This window comes from Pristiophorus japonicus, chromosome 1, assembly GCF_044704955.1.
Source record: "Pristiophorus japonicus isolate sPriJap1 chromosome 1, sPriJap1.hap1, whole genome shotgun sequence".
Lineage (NCBI taxonomy): Eukaryota > Metazoa > Chordata > Chondrichthyes > Pristiophoridae > Pristiophorus > Pristiophorus japonicus.
In genome coordinates, this window is record NC_091977.1 from 420273925 (window position 1) to 420294006 (window position 20082).

At 43.4% G+C, this 20082-nt stretch overlaps 1 protein-coding gene and 1 pseudogene across 5 annotated transcripts in view; one reads left to right on the plus strand and one right to left on the minus strand.

The window, feature by feature from the left end:
* Positions 1 to 20082, plus strand: part of rb1cc1 (RB1-inducible coiled-coil 1) — a 251120-nt gene that overhangs the window by 82682 nt on the left and 148356 nt on the right. For all 5 annotated transcript variants that reach the window (XM_070892346.1, XM_070892352.1, XM_070892360.1 and 2 more), the window contains 4 exons: positions 13956 to 14142; positions 14229 to 14310; positions 18732 to 18796; positions 19413 to 19516. In XM_070892346.1, the coding sequence (XP_070748447.1) occupies positions 13956 to 14142; positions 14229 to 14310; positions 18732 to 18796; positions 19413 to 19516 (438 nt within the window). The remainder of the gene's footprint in view (positions 1 to 13955; positions 14143 to 14228; positions 14311 to 18731; positions 18797 to 19412; positions 19517 to 20082) is intronic.
* On the minus strand, positions 18290 to 18581 carry LOC139259887 (large ribosomal subunit protein eL37 pseudogene; annotated as a pseudogene).

Here is a 20082-nt window from a genome sequence, read left to right on the forward strand (position 1 = left end):
CGTGACCATCGTTTACATTTTGTTGCTGCCGCCCTGCTCTCTACCTGATCATACAGGTTAGGGTGAACCAGCGAGAGTCTGGTTTTAAGTGTCCTTTTCATGAGTAGCTCAGCCGGGGGCACCCCTGTGAGTGAGTGGGGTCTTGTGCGGTAGCTGAGCAGTACTCGGGACAGGTGGGTTTGGAGTGAGCCTTCTGTGACTCGTTTAAGGCTCTGTTTGATGGTTTGTACTGCCCGCTCTGCCTGCCCATTGGAGGCTGGTTTAAACGGGGCTGAGGTGACATGTTTGATCCCATTGCGGGTCATGAATTCTTTAAATTCGGCACTGGTGAAACATGGCCCGTTGTCACTGACCAGTATGTCAGGCAGGCCGTGGGTGGCAAACATGGCCCTCAGGCTTTCAATGGTGGCGGTGGCGGTGCTTGCCGACATTATTTCACATTCAATCCATTTTGAAAAAGCATCCACCATCACCAGGAACATTTTACCAAGAAACGGGCCCGCATAGTCGACATGGATCCTCGACCATGGTCTGGAGGGCCAGAACCACAAACTTAGTGGTGCCTCTCTGGGCGCGTTTCTCAACTGAGCACATACGCTGTATTGCCGTACACAGGACTCTAAGTCAGAGTCGATACTGGGCCACCACACGTGGGATCTGGCTATCGCTTTCATCATTACTGTACCTGGGTGTGTGCTGTGGCGATCTGAGATGAACGTTTTCCTGCCCTTTTTTGGTAGCACTACGCGGTTACCCCACAACAGGCAGTGTGCCTGAATGGACAGCTCGTCCTTTCGCCGCTGGAACGGCTTGATTGGCTCTTGCATTTCAACAGGGATGCTGGCCCAGCTCCCATGCAGTACACAGTTTTTTTTTACTAGGGACAGCAGAGGATCTTGGCTGGTCCAAGTCCTAATCTGGTGGGTCGTGACAGGTGATTTATCATTTTCAAACGCTTCCATGACCATCAAGAAGTCTGCGGGCTGCGTCATTTCCACCCCCGTGGTGGGCAATGGTAGCCGACTGAGAGCATCCGCACAGTTCTCGGTGCTTGGCCTGTGGCAGATGGTATCGTTATACGCTGATAGCGTGAGTGCCCACCTTTGTATTTATCCCCTTGTTTTCAGCGAACAGGGATGTGAGGGGCTTGTGATCGGTTTCCAGCTCAAATTTGAGGCCAAACACCTACTGATGCATTTTCTTTACCCCGAACACACACGCTGATGCCTTTCTCAATCATGCTGTAGGCCCTCTTGGCCTTAAACAAGTTCATGGAAGCATAGGCGACAGGTTGCAACTTCCCCGCAACGTTAGCTTGTTGTAATACACACCCGACTCCGTACGACGACGCGTCACATGCTAGCACAAGTCTTTTACACGGGTTGTACAATACAAGCAGCTTGTTGGAGCATAAAATGTTTCTGGCTTTCTCAAAAGCAATTACTTTTTTTTTCCCCCCATACCCAGTTCTCACCGTTGCGCAATAACACATGTAGGGGCTCTAAAAGGTGCTTAACCCCGGTAGGAAGTTACCAAAATAGTTGGAGTCCCAGGAACGACCGCAGCTCCGTGACGTTCTGTAGCCTGGGCGCGTTCCTGATCGTGTCTGTCTTGGCGTCTGTGGGCCGAATGCCGTCCGCCACGATCTTTCTCCCCAAAAACTCCACTTCTGTTGCCATGAAGACGCATTTTGACCTGTCAGCCGCAGCCCTATGCAATCCAATCGCTGGAGGACCTCCTCCAGGTTTTGTAGGTGCTCGGCAGTTTCCTGACCTGTGACCAATATGTTGTCCTGAAAGACCACAGTGTGTGGTACCGACTTGAGTAGGCTCTCCATGTTTCTCTGGAAGATCGCTGCAGCCAACCGAATTCCAAATGAGCATCTGTTGTAGATGAACAGTCCCTTGTGCGTGTTGATGCAGGTGAGGCCCTTCGAAGACTTCTCCAGCTCCTACATCATGTCGGCCGAAGTCAGGTCGAGCTTGATGAACGTCTTGCCTCCAGCCAGCGTCGCAAATAGGTCGTCTGCCTTAGATAGTGGGTATTGGTCCTGTAGCGAGAAATGATTGTTACTTTACAATCGCCGGACATCCTGACCGTGCCATCACTATTGAGTACTGGAACAATCTGGCTGGCCCACTCGATAAATTCTACTGGAGAGATGATGCCCTCGTGTTGCAGCCTGTCCAGCTCGATTTCCACACTCTCCCTCATCATGTGAGGTACCGCTCGCACCTTGTAGTGAATGGGTCATGCCTCTGGGACCAAGTGGATCCGCACCTTTGCCCCGGAAAAGTTTCCAATGCCTGGCTCAAAAAGAGAAGGAAATTTGTTAAGAACCTGAGTACATGAGGCCTCATCGACATGTGATAGCGCTCGGATGTCATCCCAGTTCCAGCGGATTTTGCCTAGCCAGCTTCTTGCAAGCAGTGTGGGGCCATCGCCCAGGACAATCCAGAGTGGCAGTTCGTGCACCGTGCCCTTGTAGGTGACCTTGACCATGGCGCTGCCCAGGACAGCGATGAGCTCTTTGGTGTACGTTCTCAGTTTCGTGTGGTTGGGGCTCAGGGCTGGTCTAAATGCTGTGTTGCACCACAGTCTCTCAAACATCTTTTTACTCATGATGGATTGGCTCCTGCCAGTGTCCAGTTCAATGGCTACAGGTAAGCCATTCAATTTTACGTTTAGCATTATAGGTGGACATTTCGTCGCAAATGTGTGCACCCCGTGTACTTCAGCATCTGCGTCCTCTCTCTCAGGCTCGAAATTGCTTTGATCCACCATGGACCGATCTTCCTCTGCCACGTGGTAGTTAGCAGGTTTTGCAGAGCTTGCAGCTCGTTTGCAAGCTCGTTGGAGGTGCCCCATTGTTCCACAGCTCTTGCAAACATATCCTTAAGCGGCATGAATAGGCTGAATGGAAGCCTCCACAACCCCAACAAGGTGTGAATTGCCTTGCATTCATCCTTTGTTGGGGACTGAGTCATTCAGGTCACCTGAGGACTGCTGGCAGTTGCAGAATCGTGGGTTTTGCCCTGTACATTTCTGCTCGCAAACACCGTTCCAGTTAATTTGTGAACATTGCTAGCACTTGTGTGCTGAGAGATTTGTTTGGTGTTATCACTGGTGGACATAAACGCCTGTGCTATCGCAATGGCCTTACTGAGGGTCGGTGTCTCTGCAGTCCAATGTTTTCGTAGGATGATCTCGTGGCCAATGCCCAGTACAAAAAAGTCTGAGCATTTGCTCCAGGTAGCCATCAAATTCACATTGTCCTGCAAGCTGCCTTAGCTCGGCGACATAGCTCGCCACTTGCTGACCTTCAGATCGCTGGCACGTGTAGAACCGATACCTCGCCATCAGCATGCTCTCCCTTGGGTTAAGATGCTTCCGAACCAGTGTACACAGCTCCTCATACGACTTATCTGTGGATTTCACCGGAGCCAGAAGATTCTTCGAGGCTGTAGGTCGGTGCCCCGCAGACTGTGAGGAGGACCGCTCTCCTTTTTGCAGCGCTTCCTTCTCCGTCCAGCTCGCTGGCTACAAAGTACTGGTCGAGCCGTTTGGCATAGGCTTCCCAGTCCTCACCCTCCGACAACTTCTCCAGGATGCCCACAGTTTGCTGCATCTTTGCATTGGATTTGTATATTGTCGCCAGTTATTGTGTTCCTAACACAGATGAGGCTGCACACAGGGAGATTCAAGTAACAGTGACCTCAGTCTTTATTAAGACACTCCAGAGTGAGGAACAGGCCTTAGGGGCCGGCTCATACACAGTGCTCCCAAGGGATGCTGGGATCCCTTGGGACTTCAGGGGATGAGCTCCCTGGTGGCGGAACATGGGAGTGCATGCTTTACAGATGCACAACAATTATTTTGGAACCCATTCTTGAATTTTACTTGGAAATCAGGGATATGTAATCTTAAAACATTGGCACTGTTGAATTTTGTTTGCTTGTGATTCCAATGCCAATTCTATACAAGTGCACTGGCGCTCTCTGCTGTGTGTTCGTGCCCAAATGTTAAAATAAAATAAGGAAATAAAAACGTTTAGTTGAAGATACCTATTTTTGCTTCCTGAAATGATTGCTAAATTAGCATTTCAAAAATCAAATACATTACTTTTAAATAAGCAGATGGGTGTGTTTAGATTTTGAGTTTTTCTCCAGAGTGTTTTGTGTTATGTGATTTCCGTGTGGAATGCATTTTGTTATCCTCTGGGAAAAATTTCGAGATAGCTTATCAAGCTCTTTATCCTCTGAACCACTGTCCATAGAACAATGGTTATTTGCAATTGTTAAGAGTGCAGTGGCATGTAATATATTGTGCATTTGTTTATAGTTGCACTGATGCATGTAATTGAGTGTGTTAAATTGTTGCTGCAGTTTAGTGACAATAAAACCACACAAGTGCCAGGCAATGACCATCTCCAACATGAGTGAATCTAGCCACCTCTCTGACATTCAGCAGGATTACCATTGCCAAATCCCCCAATATCAACATCCTGGGTCACCATTGACAAGAAACTTAACTGGACCAGCCACATAAATACTGTGGCCAAAAGAGCAGGTCAGAGGCTGGGTATTCTGTGGCAAGTGACTCACCACCTGACTCCTTGAAACCTTTCCATCCACAAGGCACAAGTGAGGATTGTGATGGCAAAGCCCCCACTTGCCTGGATGCGTGCAGCTCCAGTAGTCAAGAAGCTCCACACCAAAGCAACCCACTTGATTGGCACCCTATCCACCACTTTAAATATTAACTCCTTCAACCACTGGCACACCATATCTGCAGTGTTGTACCATCTACATGATGCACTGCAGCAACTCGCCAAGGCTTCATCGTCATCCCCTCTCAAATCCGCGACCTCTACCACCTAGAAAGACGAGGGCAGCAGGCACATGGAAATGGCACCCAAGTTCCCCTCATAGTCACACACCATCCTAACTTGGAAATATATCACTGTTCCTTCATCGTTGCTTGGTCAAAATCCTGAAACTTCCTCCTTAACAGCACTGTGGGAATACCTTCATCACACAGATTGCAGCGGTTCAAGATGTGGTGTAGTCACTCCAGGAAATGAATTCTCTAAATAAGGGACATGGGGAAATGGGTTCAGTGAACACAATCCCATTTTTAATTTCTTAAAACGTGTTTAGATAACTTGCCCTATGGGTTGCAAACTTATTTTCTATTTGTCGGCATTCAATATTTTTCATTTTAAAGTATGCATCCATTTGAAATGAGCATACGACTTTGAATATTTAGATTTTCATTTTTGTACCAAAGTAGAAGGTTGAAAATCATGCAAAGCAACCATTTGATCAGATGATGGCACTGTAAGAACTGGTATGTGATGTACTGAAATGCACACTGAGATGCCTGCATATTAATCACTGACAACATATATCTATATATTTCCTTTGGTTGCATCATTTTCTCTCAAAACAAAGTCCTAACTTTTTACAGTAAATGCAAAACTGGAGTTTTTTTTTAGCCCAATCTCTGTACACTTTTATGTGTTAGTTGAGGAAGGATGGGTGGCTTGTCATTCGAGTGCAGCATTTCAGTTGGAGAGTGATCTAAACTTTGAACTGTGTGGCAGGTTACAAATTAAAAAAAAAAAATTAGATTCCAATTTAATTAGCACTTGTTGCTTCCAGCACCGGCTTTTACAAGATAATGATTTCCCCCCCAAGTAAGCAGCCAGTGTAGCAAAAATACAAGTACCCTGTATATACATTTTGAGATTGTCTAGATTTTGTTTCTTCAGATGTGCTTGGTTTTTCTAACTGGAAACAAATGTCATTTTCAGTTGCATAATTTTATGGCACTGTACAAATACAATGAGAAAAGTATACTTTTCAAGCCAGTTTATTTGAATCAGTTCATCTCTAATCTACTGTGCTACAAAGCTTCAACTCTACCAGAGGATATTTTTAAATTTAAGTCATGAGGTTATGCACTTTGGCAGAAAAAATCCAAGAGCAAGTTATTATTTAAATGGAGAAAGATTGCAAAGTGCCGCAGTACAGCGGGACCTGGGGGTACTTGTGCATGAACACAAAAGGTTAGTATGCAGGTACAGCAAGTGATCAGGAAGGCCAATGGAATCTTGGCTTTTATTGCAAAGGGGATGGAGTATAAAAGCAGGGAAGTCTTGCTACATTTATACAGGGTATTGGTGAGGCCACACGTGGAATACTGCGTGCAGTTTTGGTTTACATATTTACGAAAGGATATACTTGCTTTGGAGGCAGTTCAGAGAAGGTTCACCAGGTTGATTTCAGAGATGAGGGGGTTGACTTATGAGGAAAGATTGAGTAGGTTGGGCCTCTACTCATTGGAATTCAGAAGAATGAGAGGTGATCTTATCGAAATGTATAAGATTGAGGGCTTGACAAGAGAGGATGTTTCCACTGATGGGGGAGACTAGAACTAGGGGGCATAATAAAATAAGGAGCCACCCATTTAAAACTGAGATGAGGAGAAATTTCGTCTGAGGATTGTAAATCTGTGGAATTCGCAGCCTCAGAGAGCCTTGGAAGCTGGGACAGTGAATAAATTTAAGACTGAGTTGGACAGTTTCTTAACCAATAAGGGGTTATGGAGAGCGGGCAGGGAAGTGGACCTGAGTCCATGATCGGATCAGCCATGATCATATTAAATGGTGGAGCAGGCTCGAGGGGCTGAATGGCCTACTCCTCCTATTTCTTATGTTACTGGGTTTTAAGTGGAGGAACAGAATTTACGGGATTGTTGTTAAAGAACTATTATTGAATGCTAAACTTAAAAGGTTAAAATAATTTGGAAGTACTCGTGTTTTGTTCAACTATGCTTTTGGTCTCCATGTAATGTCATGCGGTTTTTAAAATCTGATTCCAGTTACATGCACAGACCATTTCCTGAGCTGAAGAGTCTTTGCCATTTGCAATAAACTGATTATTGAAGTTAATTTTTCAATTGTAATTGGAAGAAAATATGACCAGATTCTTTTGCTTTTTATTAGTTTTGGGTGTAACTCTCGATAATTTACTTTTTGGATTTATTAGAAAAGAATTTGATTGAAATGTAATTGGGTAAGATTCATATAGCCCTTCTGTTGTAGGCTGTCAAAAATGCACTTCTGTTTTTGGTGGCAGTGATATTGCCTTTTTGGTTTATTTCCATTTATAATGGAGGTTTGAAACTAATATTTGCTAACCTGGGATCAGTTTATTTTTAAATGGATTAGCCACACTAAAAGTTATTGCCCTTTTTTTTTTAAATTTGAGAAACCAAGGTGAAGGGTCATGGTTCAGGAAAACACTTAAAGCTGAGAGTGAAATAAGAAAATGGTTGGTGCCAGGATAAGGGTCATAACAGTGCAGGTGAAGGTAACTACAAAAAGAGCAAGTGTTGGAATCAATTACATCAGGAAGAGCTGGATAGTGATCTTGCAAAGGGAGGTTGAGGGGTTAAATGTTGAGTGGAGGGCAAATATTCGAGCATAGGAGGGAGGGCTAAGAAATGAGGAATCGGGAAGGAGCAAAAACAAAATACTACGGATCCTGGAAATCTAAAATAAAAACAGAAAATGCTGGAAATGCTCAGCAGGTCAAGCAGTATCTCGAGAGAGAGAAAGAGTTAACGGCCCTGAATTTGCAGTTGGAGGCATACCTCCGGAGTATGCCTCTGTGACCCGTGAAAGATCTATGAACTTGCCTCCTGGCTCCAAAGCTACGGAGAGTTTGGGTCCTGGGTCTCCAGGCATATGCCTGCATGAAGGCCCATTGATAGAATCATAGAAATTTACAGCACAGAAGGGGGCCATTTCGGCCCATCATGTCTGCGCTGACCGAGCTTATCCCACTTTCCAGTTCTTGGTCCGTAACCCTGTAGGTTATGGCACTTCCAAGTGCATATCCAAGTACTTTTTAAATGTGGTGAGGGTTTCTGCCTCTACCACCCTTTCAGGCAGTGAGTTCCAGACCTCCTCCACCCTCTGAGGGAAAATAATTCCCCTCAAATCCCCTCTAAACCTCCTACCAATTATTTCAAATCTATGAGGAGACCGCTCTGCTAAGGGAAATGGGTCCTTCCTATCCACTTTATCTAGGCCCTTCATAATTTTATACGTCTCAATCAGGTTTCCCCTCAGCCTCCTCTGTTCCAAAGGAATCAAACCCATTCTATTCAATCTTTCCTTATAGCTAAAATTCTCCAGTCCAGGCAACATCCTCGTAAATCTCCTCTGTACCCTCTCTAGTGCAGTCACATCTTTCCTGTAATGTGGTGACCAGAACTGCATGCAGTACTCTAGCTATGGCCTAACTCATGTTTTATACAGTTCAAGCATAATCTCCCAGGTGCTTTGGCAGAGTCCCTGGACTACTGCAATAAAATGAATTGTTCACATTTTCAAATTTAATTAAGTTCCTTCAATACAACAAATAAAATCAAAATTTAAGTTTTTGAAAAATAATTTTAAACATTTTTATTCGGGCCATAATTTACATAAACAAAAATATTTGTGCATCATTATTTGTTTGGTGAAAGCAGGCCCTACCAAGCATAAGAGTTTTGGCAGCTCAACTCTGTGCCAGCAAGTGAATTTTTAGTCAGTTCAGTAGATCTGTCAAGAAGATCGATACCATCCAGGACAAAGCAAGCCACTCTGTTGTACCAAACCGCCGCGACAAAGTCAGCACTGTGGGAGTAACTTCACATGACTGCAGCGGTTCAAAAGGCGGCTCACCACCACCTTCTCGAGGGCAATTAAGAATGGGCAATAAATGCCAGCCTTGCCAGCGATGCCCACATCCTGTAAAATAAATTTTAAACATTTTCCACATGTCCGATGAATGCCAGTGTTGTCGATGTACTGGAACAGCTTGTTTAGAGGCACGGCTAGTTCTATAGCACAACAGCCAGGATGTTGTCAGGACCCATAGCCTTTGATGTATCCAGTGCACTCGGCTGTTTCTTGATATCACGTGGAGTGAATCAAATTGGCTGAAGACTGACTTCTGTGATGGTGGGGACCTCAGGAGGAGGCCGATATGGAACTTCGGGCTGAAGATGGTTGCAAACGTGTCAGTCTTGTCTTTTGCCCTCTTGCTGGGCTCTACCAACATTGAGGATGAGGATATTTATGGAGCCTCCTCTTCCCATTAGTTGTTTAATGGTCCACCGCCATTCACGACTTGTTGCAAGACTGCCGAGCTTTGATTGTGGGATTGCGTAGCACTGTCTAAAGCATACTACTGCTTTTTAGCATGCATGTAGTTCTGTGTTGCAGCTTCCCCAGGTTAGCATCTCATTTTTAGGTATGCCTTGTGCTGCTCCTTGAATGCACTTCTACAACCTCATTGAGCCAGGGTTGGTCGCCTGGCTTGATGGAAATGGTAGAGTGAGGGATGTGCCAGGCCACGAGGTTACAGATTGTGGTGGAATACAATGCTGCTGCTGATTGCCCACAGCACCTCATGGATGCCCAGTTTTGAGCTGCTAGATCTTTTCTGAATCTATCCCATTTAGCTCGGTGGTAATACCACACAACACGATGGAAGCTGAAGACGGGACTTCATCTTGACGAGGACTGTACGCATTGGTCACTGCTACCAATGCTGTCATGGACAGATACATCTGCAACAGGTAGATTGGTGAAGACGAGGTCAAGTAGGTTTATCCCTCCTGTTGATTTTCTTGCCACCTGTCGCAGACCCAGTCTGGCAACTGTGTCCTTCAGGGCTCTGTCAGTAGAGGTGCTACTGAGCCACTCTTGGTGATGGACATTGAAGTTCCCCACGCAGAGTACATTCTGAAGCTTTTTTTTTTTCCATGTGCCTAGTTTATCACAAAAAACAACTAACGCCTTTAATGTAGTAAACACCCCCCCCCCCCCCCCAAGCTCTTCACGAAATTTGACACCGAGCCACATAGCGATATAAGGACAGGTGATGAAAAACTTGATCGAAAAGGTGACGTTTAATCAGCATTTTAAGGAGGAGAGGCTTAGGAAGGAAATTCCAGAGCTTAGGGTCCAGGCAGCTGAAGGCACTGTCGCTAGTGTTTAAAATCAGGGATGTGCAAGAGGCCAGTATTGGAGGAGTGCCGGGATCTCCGAGTTGTAGGGCTGGAGGAGGTTACTGAGATAGGGAGGAGTGGGACCATGGAGAGATTTTAAAATTGAGGTGTTGCTGTACCGGGAGCCACTGTAGCTCTGCGAGCATGGGTGATGGGTGAATGGACTTGGTGTGAGTTCGGATATAGGCAGCAGAGTTTTAGATGATGTCAAATTTATCGAGGGTGGAAGCTTGGGGGCTGACCAGGAGAGCATTGGAATGGAAAAGTCCAGCGGTAACAAAGGCATGGATGGGGGTTTCAGCAGATGATGAGCTGAGGCAGGGATGGAGCTGATGATGTTACGGAGGTGACCGTAGGCAATTTTGGAGTGGGTTTATGGTCCAGTGCTAATCTCCAGGTCAAATAGAACAGTAAGGTTACAAATGGTTTGGTTCAGCCTTGGGCAGTGACCAGGGAGAGAGAGGGTGGTTAGGGAAGTGACATCAACATTTTTATTTGGAGAAGCAATTAGTGGCATCTTGCGTTCATTGACCAGCCTGGCAGGGGACAGTTGTATTGTACTGTTGTATTTAAAAAAAAAAAAGGGTACTCTTATGTTATTAGGCCCAAGAGTATTTCAGTGCTTTCAACTAATCGCATAACTAACGGAAATATAACTGGTCTATAAGTAGGGTTAGGGTTTTTTTCGAATATTGTATTATACTGTACTACAAATTAACTGGATATGTTTCTATAACCTTGACAATCTTGTATATCTGAGACACCTTCTTTCAAGCTGAAAATCTAACTCTTGCTAATAAGTCAACCCAAGTATATTCAGTCTTTTCTCATAACTCATGCGAGCCACGTGGATCTTCTCTGTGGCCTCTCATTTCTGGACACAGTATTCAAAGTATGGTCAGACCAAAGCACTATACAATTTAATCATTACCTCCTTTGACTTGAATTCTAGATAATTCTACTTTTTGGCTATGTAATTCAACATCCTGTTGGCTTTGTTGGTTGTTGCTCTGCATTGATTGGATATACTTAATGTCAAGTATACTAAGGATACTACTTGTATATTCTATCCAATTCATTCTGTAATTTCTGAGCTGGCACCTCTGATCCCACTGCTCTCTGTTTAGTATCATCTGCAAATTTGACCATTTTGCATCACGTCTCTGAATCCAGGTCATTGACTTAAATTAGAAATGGGAGTGGCCCCCAGGAACAAACCCCAAGGTATCCCAATCGATACTACTTTCCCCACCCCATCCCTCTACTCTGACTCAACTCTTCAAATTAGGTCTTGTTTCTTACCCGTCAAACAGTTTCTTAGCCATCCGAGAGTCCCTGCAGCCATCAATCTAATTAATAGCCTTTTGTGTGGAACTTTCGTAAAACCTTTTTGGAAGGTATACCACGTCATAGGGCTTCCTCAAAGCAGTCGAGAAGGTTGATCAGGCAGGCTCTCCCCTCCTGAATTCACTGCTGTTACGTAGGTAGTTGCATAAATGGTTCTCGTTTACTCCTGATTAAAGCCATTATTTTGCATGCATTTGAGTACAGGGGCAGGGAGGTGTTGCTACAGTTGTACAGAGCCTTGGTGAGGCCACACCTGGAGTATTGTGTATAGTTTTGGTCTCCTAACCTGAGGAAGGACATTCTTGCTATTGAGGGAGCGCAGCGAAGGTTCACCAGACTGATTCCCGGGATGGCGGGACTGACCTATCAAGAAAGACTGGATCAACTGGGCTTGTATTCACGAGTTCAGAAGAATGAGAGGGGACCTCATAGAAACGTTTAAAATTCTGACGGGGTTAGACAGGTTAGATGCAGGAAGAATGTTCCCAATGTTGGGGAAGTCCAGAACCAGGGGTCACAGTCTAAGGATAAGGGGTAAGCCATTTAGGACCGAGATGAGGAGAAACTTCTTCACCCAGAGTGGTGAACCTGTGGAGTTCTCTACCACAGAAAGTTGTTGAGGCCAATTCACTAAATATATTCAAAAAGGAGTTAGATGTAGTCCTTACTACTAGGGGGATCAAGGGGTATGGCGTGAAAGCAGGAAGTGGGTACTGAAGTTGCATGTTCAGCCATGAACTCATTGAATGGCGGTGCAGGCAAGAAGGGCCGAATGGCCTACTCCTGCACCTATTTTCTATGTTTCTATGCACGTAAGACTAATGGGTCAGTAGTTGCCTGTATCCGTTTTGTCACCCTTTTGGATATGGGCACCATATTAGCCTGTTTCCAATTCATTTGTGCCTCAAGCCCTTGGAGATTAAAAACACGGGGGGGTGGGGGGGGGCGAGGGGGGGAAAGTGAGCCAAAGATTGGCAGCGGTTACGCTCTGAAATTTTTGAACTCAATGTCGAGTCCAGAAGGCTGCAAAGTGCCTAAACGAAAGATGAGGTGCTGTTCCTCGAGCTTGCGTTGAGCTTCGTTCCAACAGTGTAGGAAACTGAGGTCCGAAGTGACTGGAAGCGATCTTATAGAGATTAATGCTCCAGAATCTCCCTTGTTTTTTGAACACTCTGGGATAATTACCATATATTTCTGGATTTGTTTGTTTTGAGCACACTTAGCCTGTTTAGAACTTCCATCTCGTATAGATAAATACATGATATACACTGTGCAGTTAGTAGTCTGCTATTTTTAGTCGCTTCTATTTCTGTTGCTGCCTTGGGTTAAAAATAATTGAAAATTGCACCAATCTTGGATTCGCCTGCATAGTGCAGGAGGTTGATTCTAATCAGAAATATTTTAGAGATGTGCTCCAATGATTTTCTTCATTAGGTTAGATTCCTCAGTGGTGGATAGATTATTCTTATGAAGGCTATTATACCTTTGTGAATAATAGTTACTATGTAAACTTGTATGTTTTATTTAAATTGCAGGGACTTTGCATGTAAAATAGTTTTTTAAAATCTAATTGTTGTAAATGGAACATTTATTACCTACAAACATGACTTCAAAAAGTGCTTTCAGATATTTCACTGATATATTAGGTGATAATTTGCTGTCACTATAACGCTGAGGCTATTGCTGCTTGCTGTTATATATATATATGCGTAAATGGTAGAGGAATTTCAGGCGAAGGCAGATGCTTGGCTAAACGCAGAAATCCAAAAGTTGCCCTCAGAGATGTGCTGCTTTGCAAAAACGGCATCTCGCTGTCTGCCTCACCGTTGAAATGAATTGAATAGCAAAGTTGCTGTATTTGCGTGGTAGACACGAACTAAACTCACCTCAAAGTTGAGTCTTGTCCCATTGCAGTCTGAATACCCATTTAATGATATGATGTGTTAATTGCTGCCAGTCAACCTCTCTGGCACTATAAATTAACCATTACAAGTGTGAAGCCTCATTCCTTCAGGTTTTAATTGTTATTGGAGATTAAAAAATGTTTAAATATAAACTTTTAAAATTTTACTTTGTCCATGTTTTCTCTCATCGATCCAATTTTTCCTTTTTCTGTACCTGATTTGACATTGAATTCACCCACTCTAATTTGCACTTCCTTCTCGGTCCTTGGGCTGTTAATTTCACAATCCTTCAATCTTAATTAGTTAAAGATTTACACAGTTGTTTGCACTGTTCACTGAGATCCCAGATGCCTGCTTTCCCTTGTCGTGGTGTTATCAGCTTGCACTTTCAGTAACTTGTGATGCAAAAAATTTAAAAATCTAAACATGCAAGGGCAAGTCTAACTAATGGCAGAAAGTGATATTCACTTCTGCAGCAAATTATGGCCCATTACTTATGTGAAAACTAGTTATAGTTGTCAAAATTCCACTGGAAGTTTTTTGATGAATTTCACTGTTTTTACAAACATTACAGAGACTTTGATGTTTCAAGATTGCCTAGTGACTTGGCACTGATTCTGTTAATGTCTTTGTCAGGTGGTGCTGTTATGTGATGCTTCACGCAGATCAGAATGGTGAAAAGCTCCAAGCTTTGCTACGACTTTTGACAGAACTGCAAGAGAGAGTGCGGATTGTTGAGGCACTTAGCACTGTTCCTCAAATGTACTGCCTAGCTGTTGTTGAGGTAGTAAGACGGAAAATGTTCACTAAACACTACAGGGAGGTATGTTAACAATCGTGGTTTGAATTTCCATGCATATCCAGAATTTAGGAATAAGCAAATAATTTAACTTTTTTTTTACTTTAAAGTGGGCCAGTGCTCTTGTAAAAGAAGGGAAACAACTCTATGAAGCTGAGCGAGCAAAAAGGGAATCATTTGGAAAGCTGTTTAGTAAGTTATTTACTCCCATTACCCAGGTTCATTGCATAAAGGCATAATGGGGAGCATCTGTACTTGATGATTAACTTGCCAGTAATTTATCATGCTGCTTTTGTTTATATATGACTCCAAATCTGTGTTTTTTCTGCTCTGCATATATTTATTTTTGTAACCATTTGTAATTTAGTGAATGCAACTTTGCTGGTCTTGTATTTATGAATATTTAATTGATATGTACAGCATTTATGTTGCACTTCTCGCTATATTTTTTAATAATTTCTACAACATTCTGCACACCAATTTGCAGGTGTCAGCAACTTACACTTGCGTAGCAACATATCCCATAGTGTTCATAAAGACAATGAATTGGACCCCTATGCTCGCTGACCTAAATTGGCTTCTGACCGACAATGTCTTGATTGTAAAATTTTCATCCTTATTTTGAAATCCCTCCATGGCCTCATTCTTCCCTATCTCTGTAACCACCTCCAGCCCTACAGCCCTGTAACATCTCTGCACTCCTCCAATTCTGGCCTCTTATGCTTCCCTGATTTTTATCGCTCTACCATCTTGGCTTCAGCTGCTTCGACCTTAAGCCTCTCTCCTTTTCCATTTCTTTCTATCTCATTTAAGACTCTCCTTAAAACCTACCTCTTTGACCAAGCTTTTGGTCACCTCCCCTAATATTTCTCGTGTATGGCTCGGTGTCAAATTTCATATTTGATAATGCTCCTGTCAAGCACCTTGGAACGTTTTGCTATATTAAAGGTGCTATATTATCTTGCTAGGGGAATCAAGGGGTATGGTGAGAAAGCAGGAATGGGGTACTGAAGTTGCATGTTCAGCCATGAACTCATTGAATGGCGGTGCAGGCTAGAAGGGCTGAATGACCTACTCCTGCACCTATTTTCTATGTTTCTATAACTTGTTGTTAGATACCAAGCAGGAATAGAGATGTGGTTAGGGGAGGTGATTGAGGTGTGCTTTTGAAGGTGGGGAGATATAGCAAGACAGACTGGTTTAGGGAGCGAATTTCAGAAGTGCTGGAGTTTCTGTCACTCGTGGTGGATTGAAGGGAAGGGAGGATGCTCGAGTCCAGAAACAGAAGAGTGCAACGTAAGTGCTGGGCCATGGCACTGAACAGTGTTGCAGTGGTAGAGCTTGTGATTTTAAACAAAAACATTGATTAGAATGCTGGTGAGCCAGGAGGCAGTCAGTAAAGACTGGTAATAGAGAATGGGATTTGGTGCGGTCAGGATGTGCGCAGTGGAATTCTGGATGATAGACATTTTGCAGAATAGAGATTGGGAGATGGATACAAGTGTATTGATAAGTTAAAATGAGCGAATCTGGGTTTCATTGGCAGTGTGGGTGTTCTCGATGAGGTAGAGACTAAAGTGAGTGATGGTTCTGTGGGGTTTGAAGTTCAGTTTATGCTCATGCTCAGTTTATGCTAGAAATAGCAGCAAACCCGGGGACTGGGAGAAATTTAGAACTCAGCAGAGGAGGACAAAGGGTTTGATTAGGGCAGGGAAAATGGAGTACGAGAAGAAGCTTGCAGGGAACATTAAGACGGATTGCAAAAGTTTCTATAGATATGTAAAGAGAAAAAGGTTAGTAAAGACAAACTTAGGTCCCCTGCAGTCAGAATCAGGGGAAGTCATAACGGGGAACAAAGAAATGGCGGACCAATTGAACAAGAACTTTGGTTCGATATTCACTGAGGAGGACACAAACAACCTTCCGGATATAAAAGGGGTTGGAGGGTCTAGTAAGGAGGAGGAACTGAGGGAAATCCTTATTAGTCGGGAAATTGTGTTGGGGAAATTGATGGGATTGAAGACCGATAAATCCCCAGGGCCTGATGGACTGCATCCCAGAGTACTTAAGGAGGTGGCCTTGGAAATAGTGGATGCATTGACAGTCATTTTCCAACATTCCATTGACTCTGGATCAGTTCCTATGGAGTGGAGGGTAGCCAATGTAACGCCACTTTTTAAAAAAAGGAGGGAGAGAGATAACAGGGAATTATAGACCGGTCAGCCTGACATCGGTAGTGGGTAAAATGATGGAATCAATTATTAAGGATGTCATAGCAGTGCATTTGAAAAGAGGTGATATGATAGGTCCAAGTCAGCATGGATTTGTGAAAGGGAAATCATGCTTGACAAATCTTCTGGAATTTTTTGAGGATGTTTCCAGTAGAGTGGACAAGGGAGAACCAGTTGATGTGGTATATTTGGACTTTCAGAAGGCTTTCGACAAGGTCCCACACAATAGATTAATGTGCAAAGTTAAAGCACATGGGATTGGGAGTAGTGTGCTGAAATGGATTGAGAACTGGTTGTCAGACAGGAAGCAAAGAGTAGGAGTAAATGGGGACTTTTCAGAATGGCAGGCAGTGACTAGTGGGGTACCGCAAGGTTCTGTGCTGGGGCCCCAGCTGTTTACACTGTACATTAATGATTTAGACGAGGGAATTAAATGTAGTATCTCCAAATTTGTGGATGACACTAAGTTGGGTGGCAGTGTGAGCTGCGAGGAGGATGCTACGAGGCTGCAGAGCGACTTGGATAGGTTAGGTGAGTGGGCAGATGAAGTATAATGTGGATAAATGTGAGGTTATCCACTTTGGTGGTAAAAACAGAGAGACAGACTATTATTTGAATGGTGACAGATTAGGAAAAGGGGAGGTGCAAAGAGACCTGGGTGTCATGGTTCATCAGTCATTGAAGGTTGGCATGCAGGTACAGCAGGCGGTTAAGAAAGCAAATGGCATGTTGTCCTTCATAGCGAGGGGATTTGAGTACAGGGGCAGGGAGGTGTTGCTACAGTTGTACAGGGCCTTGGTGAGGCCACACCTGGAGTATTGTGTACAGTTTTGGTCTCCTAACCTGAGGAAGGACATTCTTGATATTGAGGGAGTGCAACGAAGGTTCACCAGACTGATTCCCGGGATGGCGGGACTGACCTATCAAGAAAGACTGGATCAACTGGGCTTGTATTCACTGGAGTTCAGAAGAATGAGAGGGGACCTCATAGAAACGTTTAAAATTCTGACGGGGTTAGACAGGTTAGATGCAGGAAGAATGTTCCCAATGTTGGGGAAGTCCAGAACCAGGGGACACAGTCTAAGGATAAGGGGTAAGCCATTTAGGACCGAGATGAGGAGGAATTTCTTCACCCACAGAAAGTTGTTGAGGCCAATTCACTAAATATATTCAAAAAGGAGTTAGATGAAGTCCTTACTACTAGAGGGATCAAGGGGTATGGTGAGAAAGCAGGAATGGGGTACTGAAGTTGCATGTTCAGCCATGAACTCATTGAATGGCGGTGCAGGCTAGAAGGGCCGAATGGCCTACTCCTGCACCTATTTTCTATGTTTCTAAGTAGAGTACAACAGTTATACACTTTTGGATTAAGTTTAACTGGTGCTGGAATGGTATGGCCTCGGAGCGGAGATTTTTTGAGAACTAAACTTGCCAGTCTTTCCCTGAAGGATATTGGACAGACAGTTGCACAGTAGCAGTGGTCAATCTAGAAAGATGAAGATGCATATAAAAGCTGATGTAATGCTTGTGGATAATATAGACGAGGGGCAGCATGTGCCTGGGCATCTTGGAGGATGCTGCACACTGATCATTACTTTTTGTTGTAAATTTTCTCCTTTATACTTCTTAGGAAAGTGTTTTCATGAACACTGTTTGCCCTGTGGTAGTTTGTCCAAGTAGTCATTTTTATGTGTGAACTCTGACAGTGTGTCTGAAGCCTGGTCCTGCCTTCACCTAACGTACACTTCCAACATGTATTGCTGAGTAATGATCAGAAGCACCTCTCTTTCTAACCTAGTGATACTGTGACTGACTGGCTCTACTACTGAGCATAAACCATACTTGAAGCAGAGACTTTCCTGGTCTGGCTTGCCCATTACTGTCTTTTTTTTTAACTTTCAAAACCAGAGCTTTATTTGTGGTGTAGGTACACTAACAGTTTATGCAGTGCTGGAGGAAGCCATTGCAGCGCGCTTGGGCTTCGGCGTGGTCCTTTCACGGAATCCATTCCTGAATCTACGATACACCACCTTCAGGTGCCTCATGCGACCTGTACCCAGTTGTGTTTCTCCTTTTGGCCGTTGCACTCCAGTTATACTTCCTCATTCTCTTGGTAGGGTAGGCACATTTACCACAGGTCGATTTCTGCAGATTAAATGCTTTACCCCATACCGCTGGCAAAGAGTGGGTCTTGTTACGCCTCTTAACAAATGACGATGTTCCCTTCGTCATTTTGACTGCACGCTCTAGTTCAGCTGAGCCATCAGGGTCTCTTTGCTCACTTTTCTATTATTTTTTTGTTACAAATAACTTTAATGTAAAAGTTCAAGAGTTTTCAAGTTTGCCAACTGTATATTTATACTGAGGCTTCTCTCCCCACAGGAAGGTCTTTTCTTAGAAATCGCTTGTTTAAGGGGCTTGACTCTTGGCCACCATCATCCTTTTGTGTACGTATAAATATTTTTTGTCTGAACAATGTACTAAATTTACTAGAATATTGTAAATCATTGAGCTTGTACAGTAAGAGGTTTGCTGCAATTTTTTTTTAAGTGTTTGAATTAAAAGGTTCTGAATGCTCCCTATAAGGTTATGGCTCCAAAAAAAATTGTTAATGTAATTGAAAACTTAATTTTTCTCAGCTGTTTAACATTGCAAGAAATGTGTTCCCTAAAATGTATGTCTGTTTATGAATTCACTTCGAGTGAACAGGACTGAATATAACTTTCCAACAGTGAATCAATGAGTTGTGCAGGTCCTGACCATGAGTATGAGTTGAACTAGCTTTATTTCCTCTGACTTAATAGTTTTTATCAAGTCATAAAAATTCTTCAGCATGGTCTATATGGTTAGCTTTTTTTTAATTAAACATAATGGCCCTGAAATTCCGATGTCCCGGGTCCTTACGAAGTTTCTAAGCATTAATTAAACCAATTCTAGGACTTGAGTGAAAGAGAAGTGAGTCTCACTTCATCCACCTAAACAATTACATAAATGAGAAGCCATTAAATCAGTCTATGATATTTTGCAGCAGCAACATTAAATTGATAACTTTTATTGTTGCAGACACACAAGCCTCGGAAGTTTGACTTTGAGCTTCCTGATATATCCTTAGCTGACCTGCAGTTTCTGCAGTCCTGCTGCCCTTCAGAAGTTCAGCCTTTCCTCAGGTAACTTGCACAGTCGAATGTTGCACGAGCTTGTAGCTTTGTTTAATTTATAATGTGAAACGATCCACGATTATAATGGCCAAGGCTCAGTTCCTTTCTATTCCAAACTTTTTTTTACAAGTTACATTTGACTTAAAATACTTAACTATGGATGTTATCTAAATGGGACCTGCTAGTTTTATACTTTGACAGTGTTGGGCATACTGAAATAAGGGATTGAAATTAAAATGTTTATGGTTTTCCAAAGATGGAAATTCCCTTTATTAAAATTTGTTTTGTAACTCGGGGTCATTAATGCCATCTCGTTTTGTCTCTGCTTGAAACAAGATTTTTAATCTGGGAGGAGAAAAAGTTCCAAAGCATTCCTGGTGGAATGTGTCTTTTTCTTTAAGGAGTAACAGGTGAATTTCAAAATAGTTTTCTTGTTAAGCTTATATTCTCTAGGCTGAATATGTTTCATGTAAGATAACTTGAATAAAGTATTTTAAGTGCCAACTTGGCTCCATTCTTCCACTGGGACAGAAGTTTGTGTGTTCAAGCATCACAGCAGTACTTGAGCTCATAAC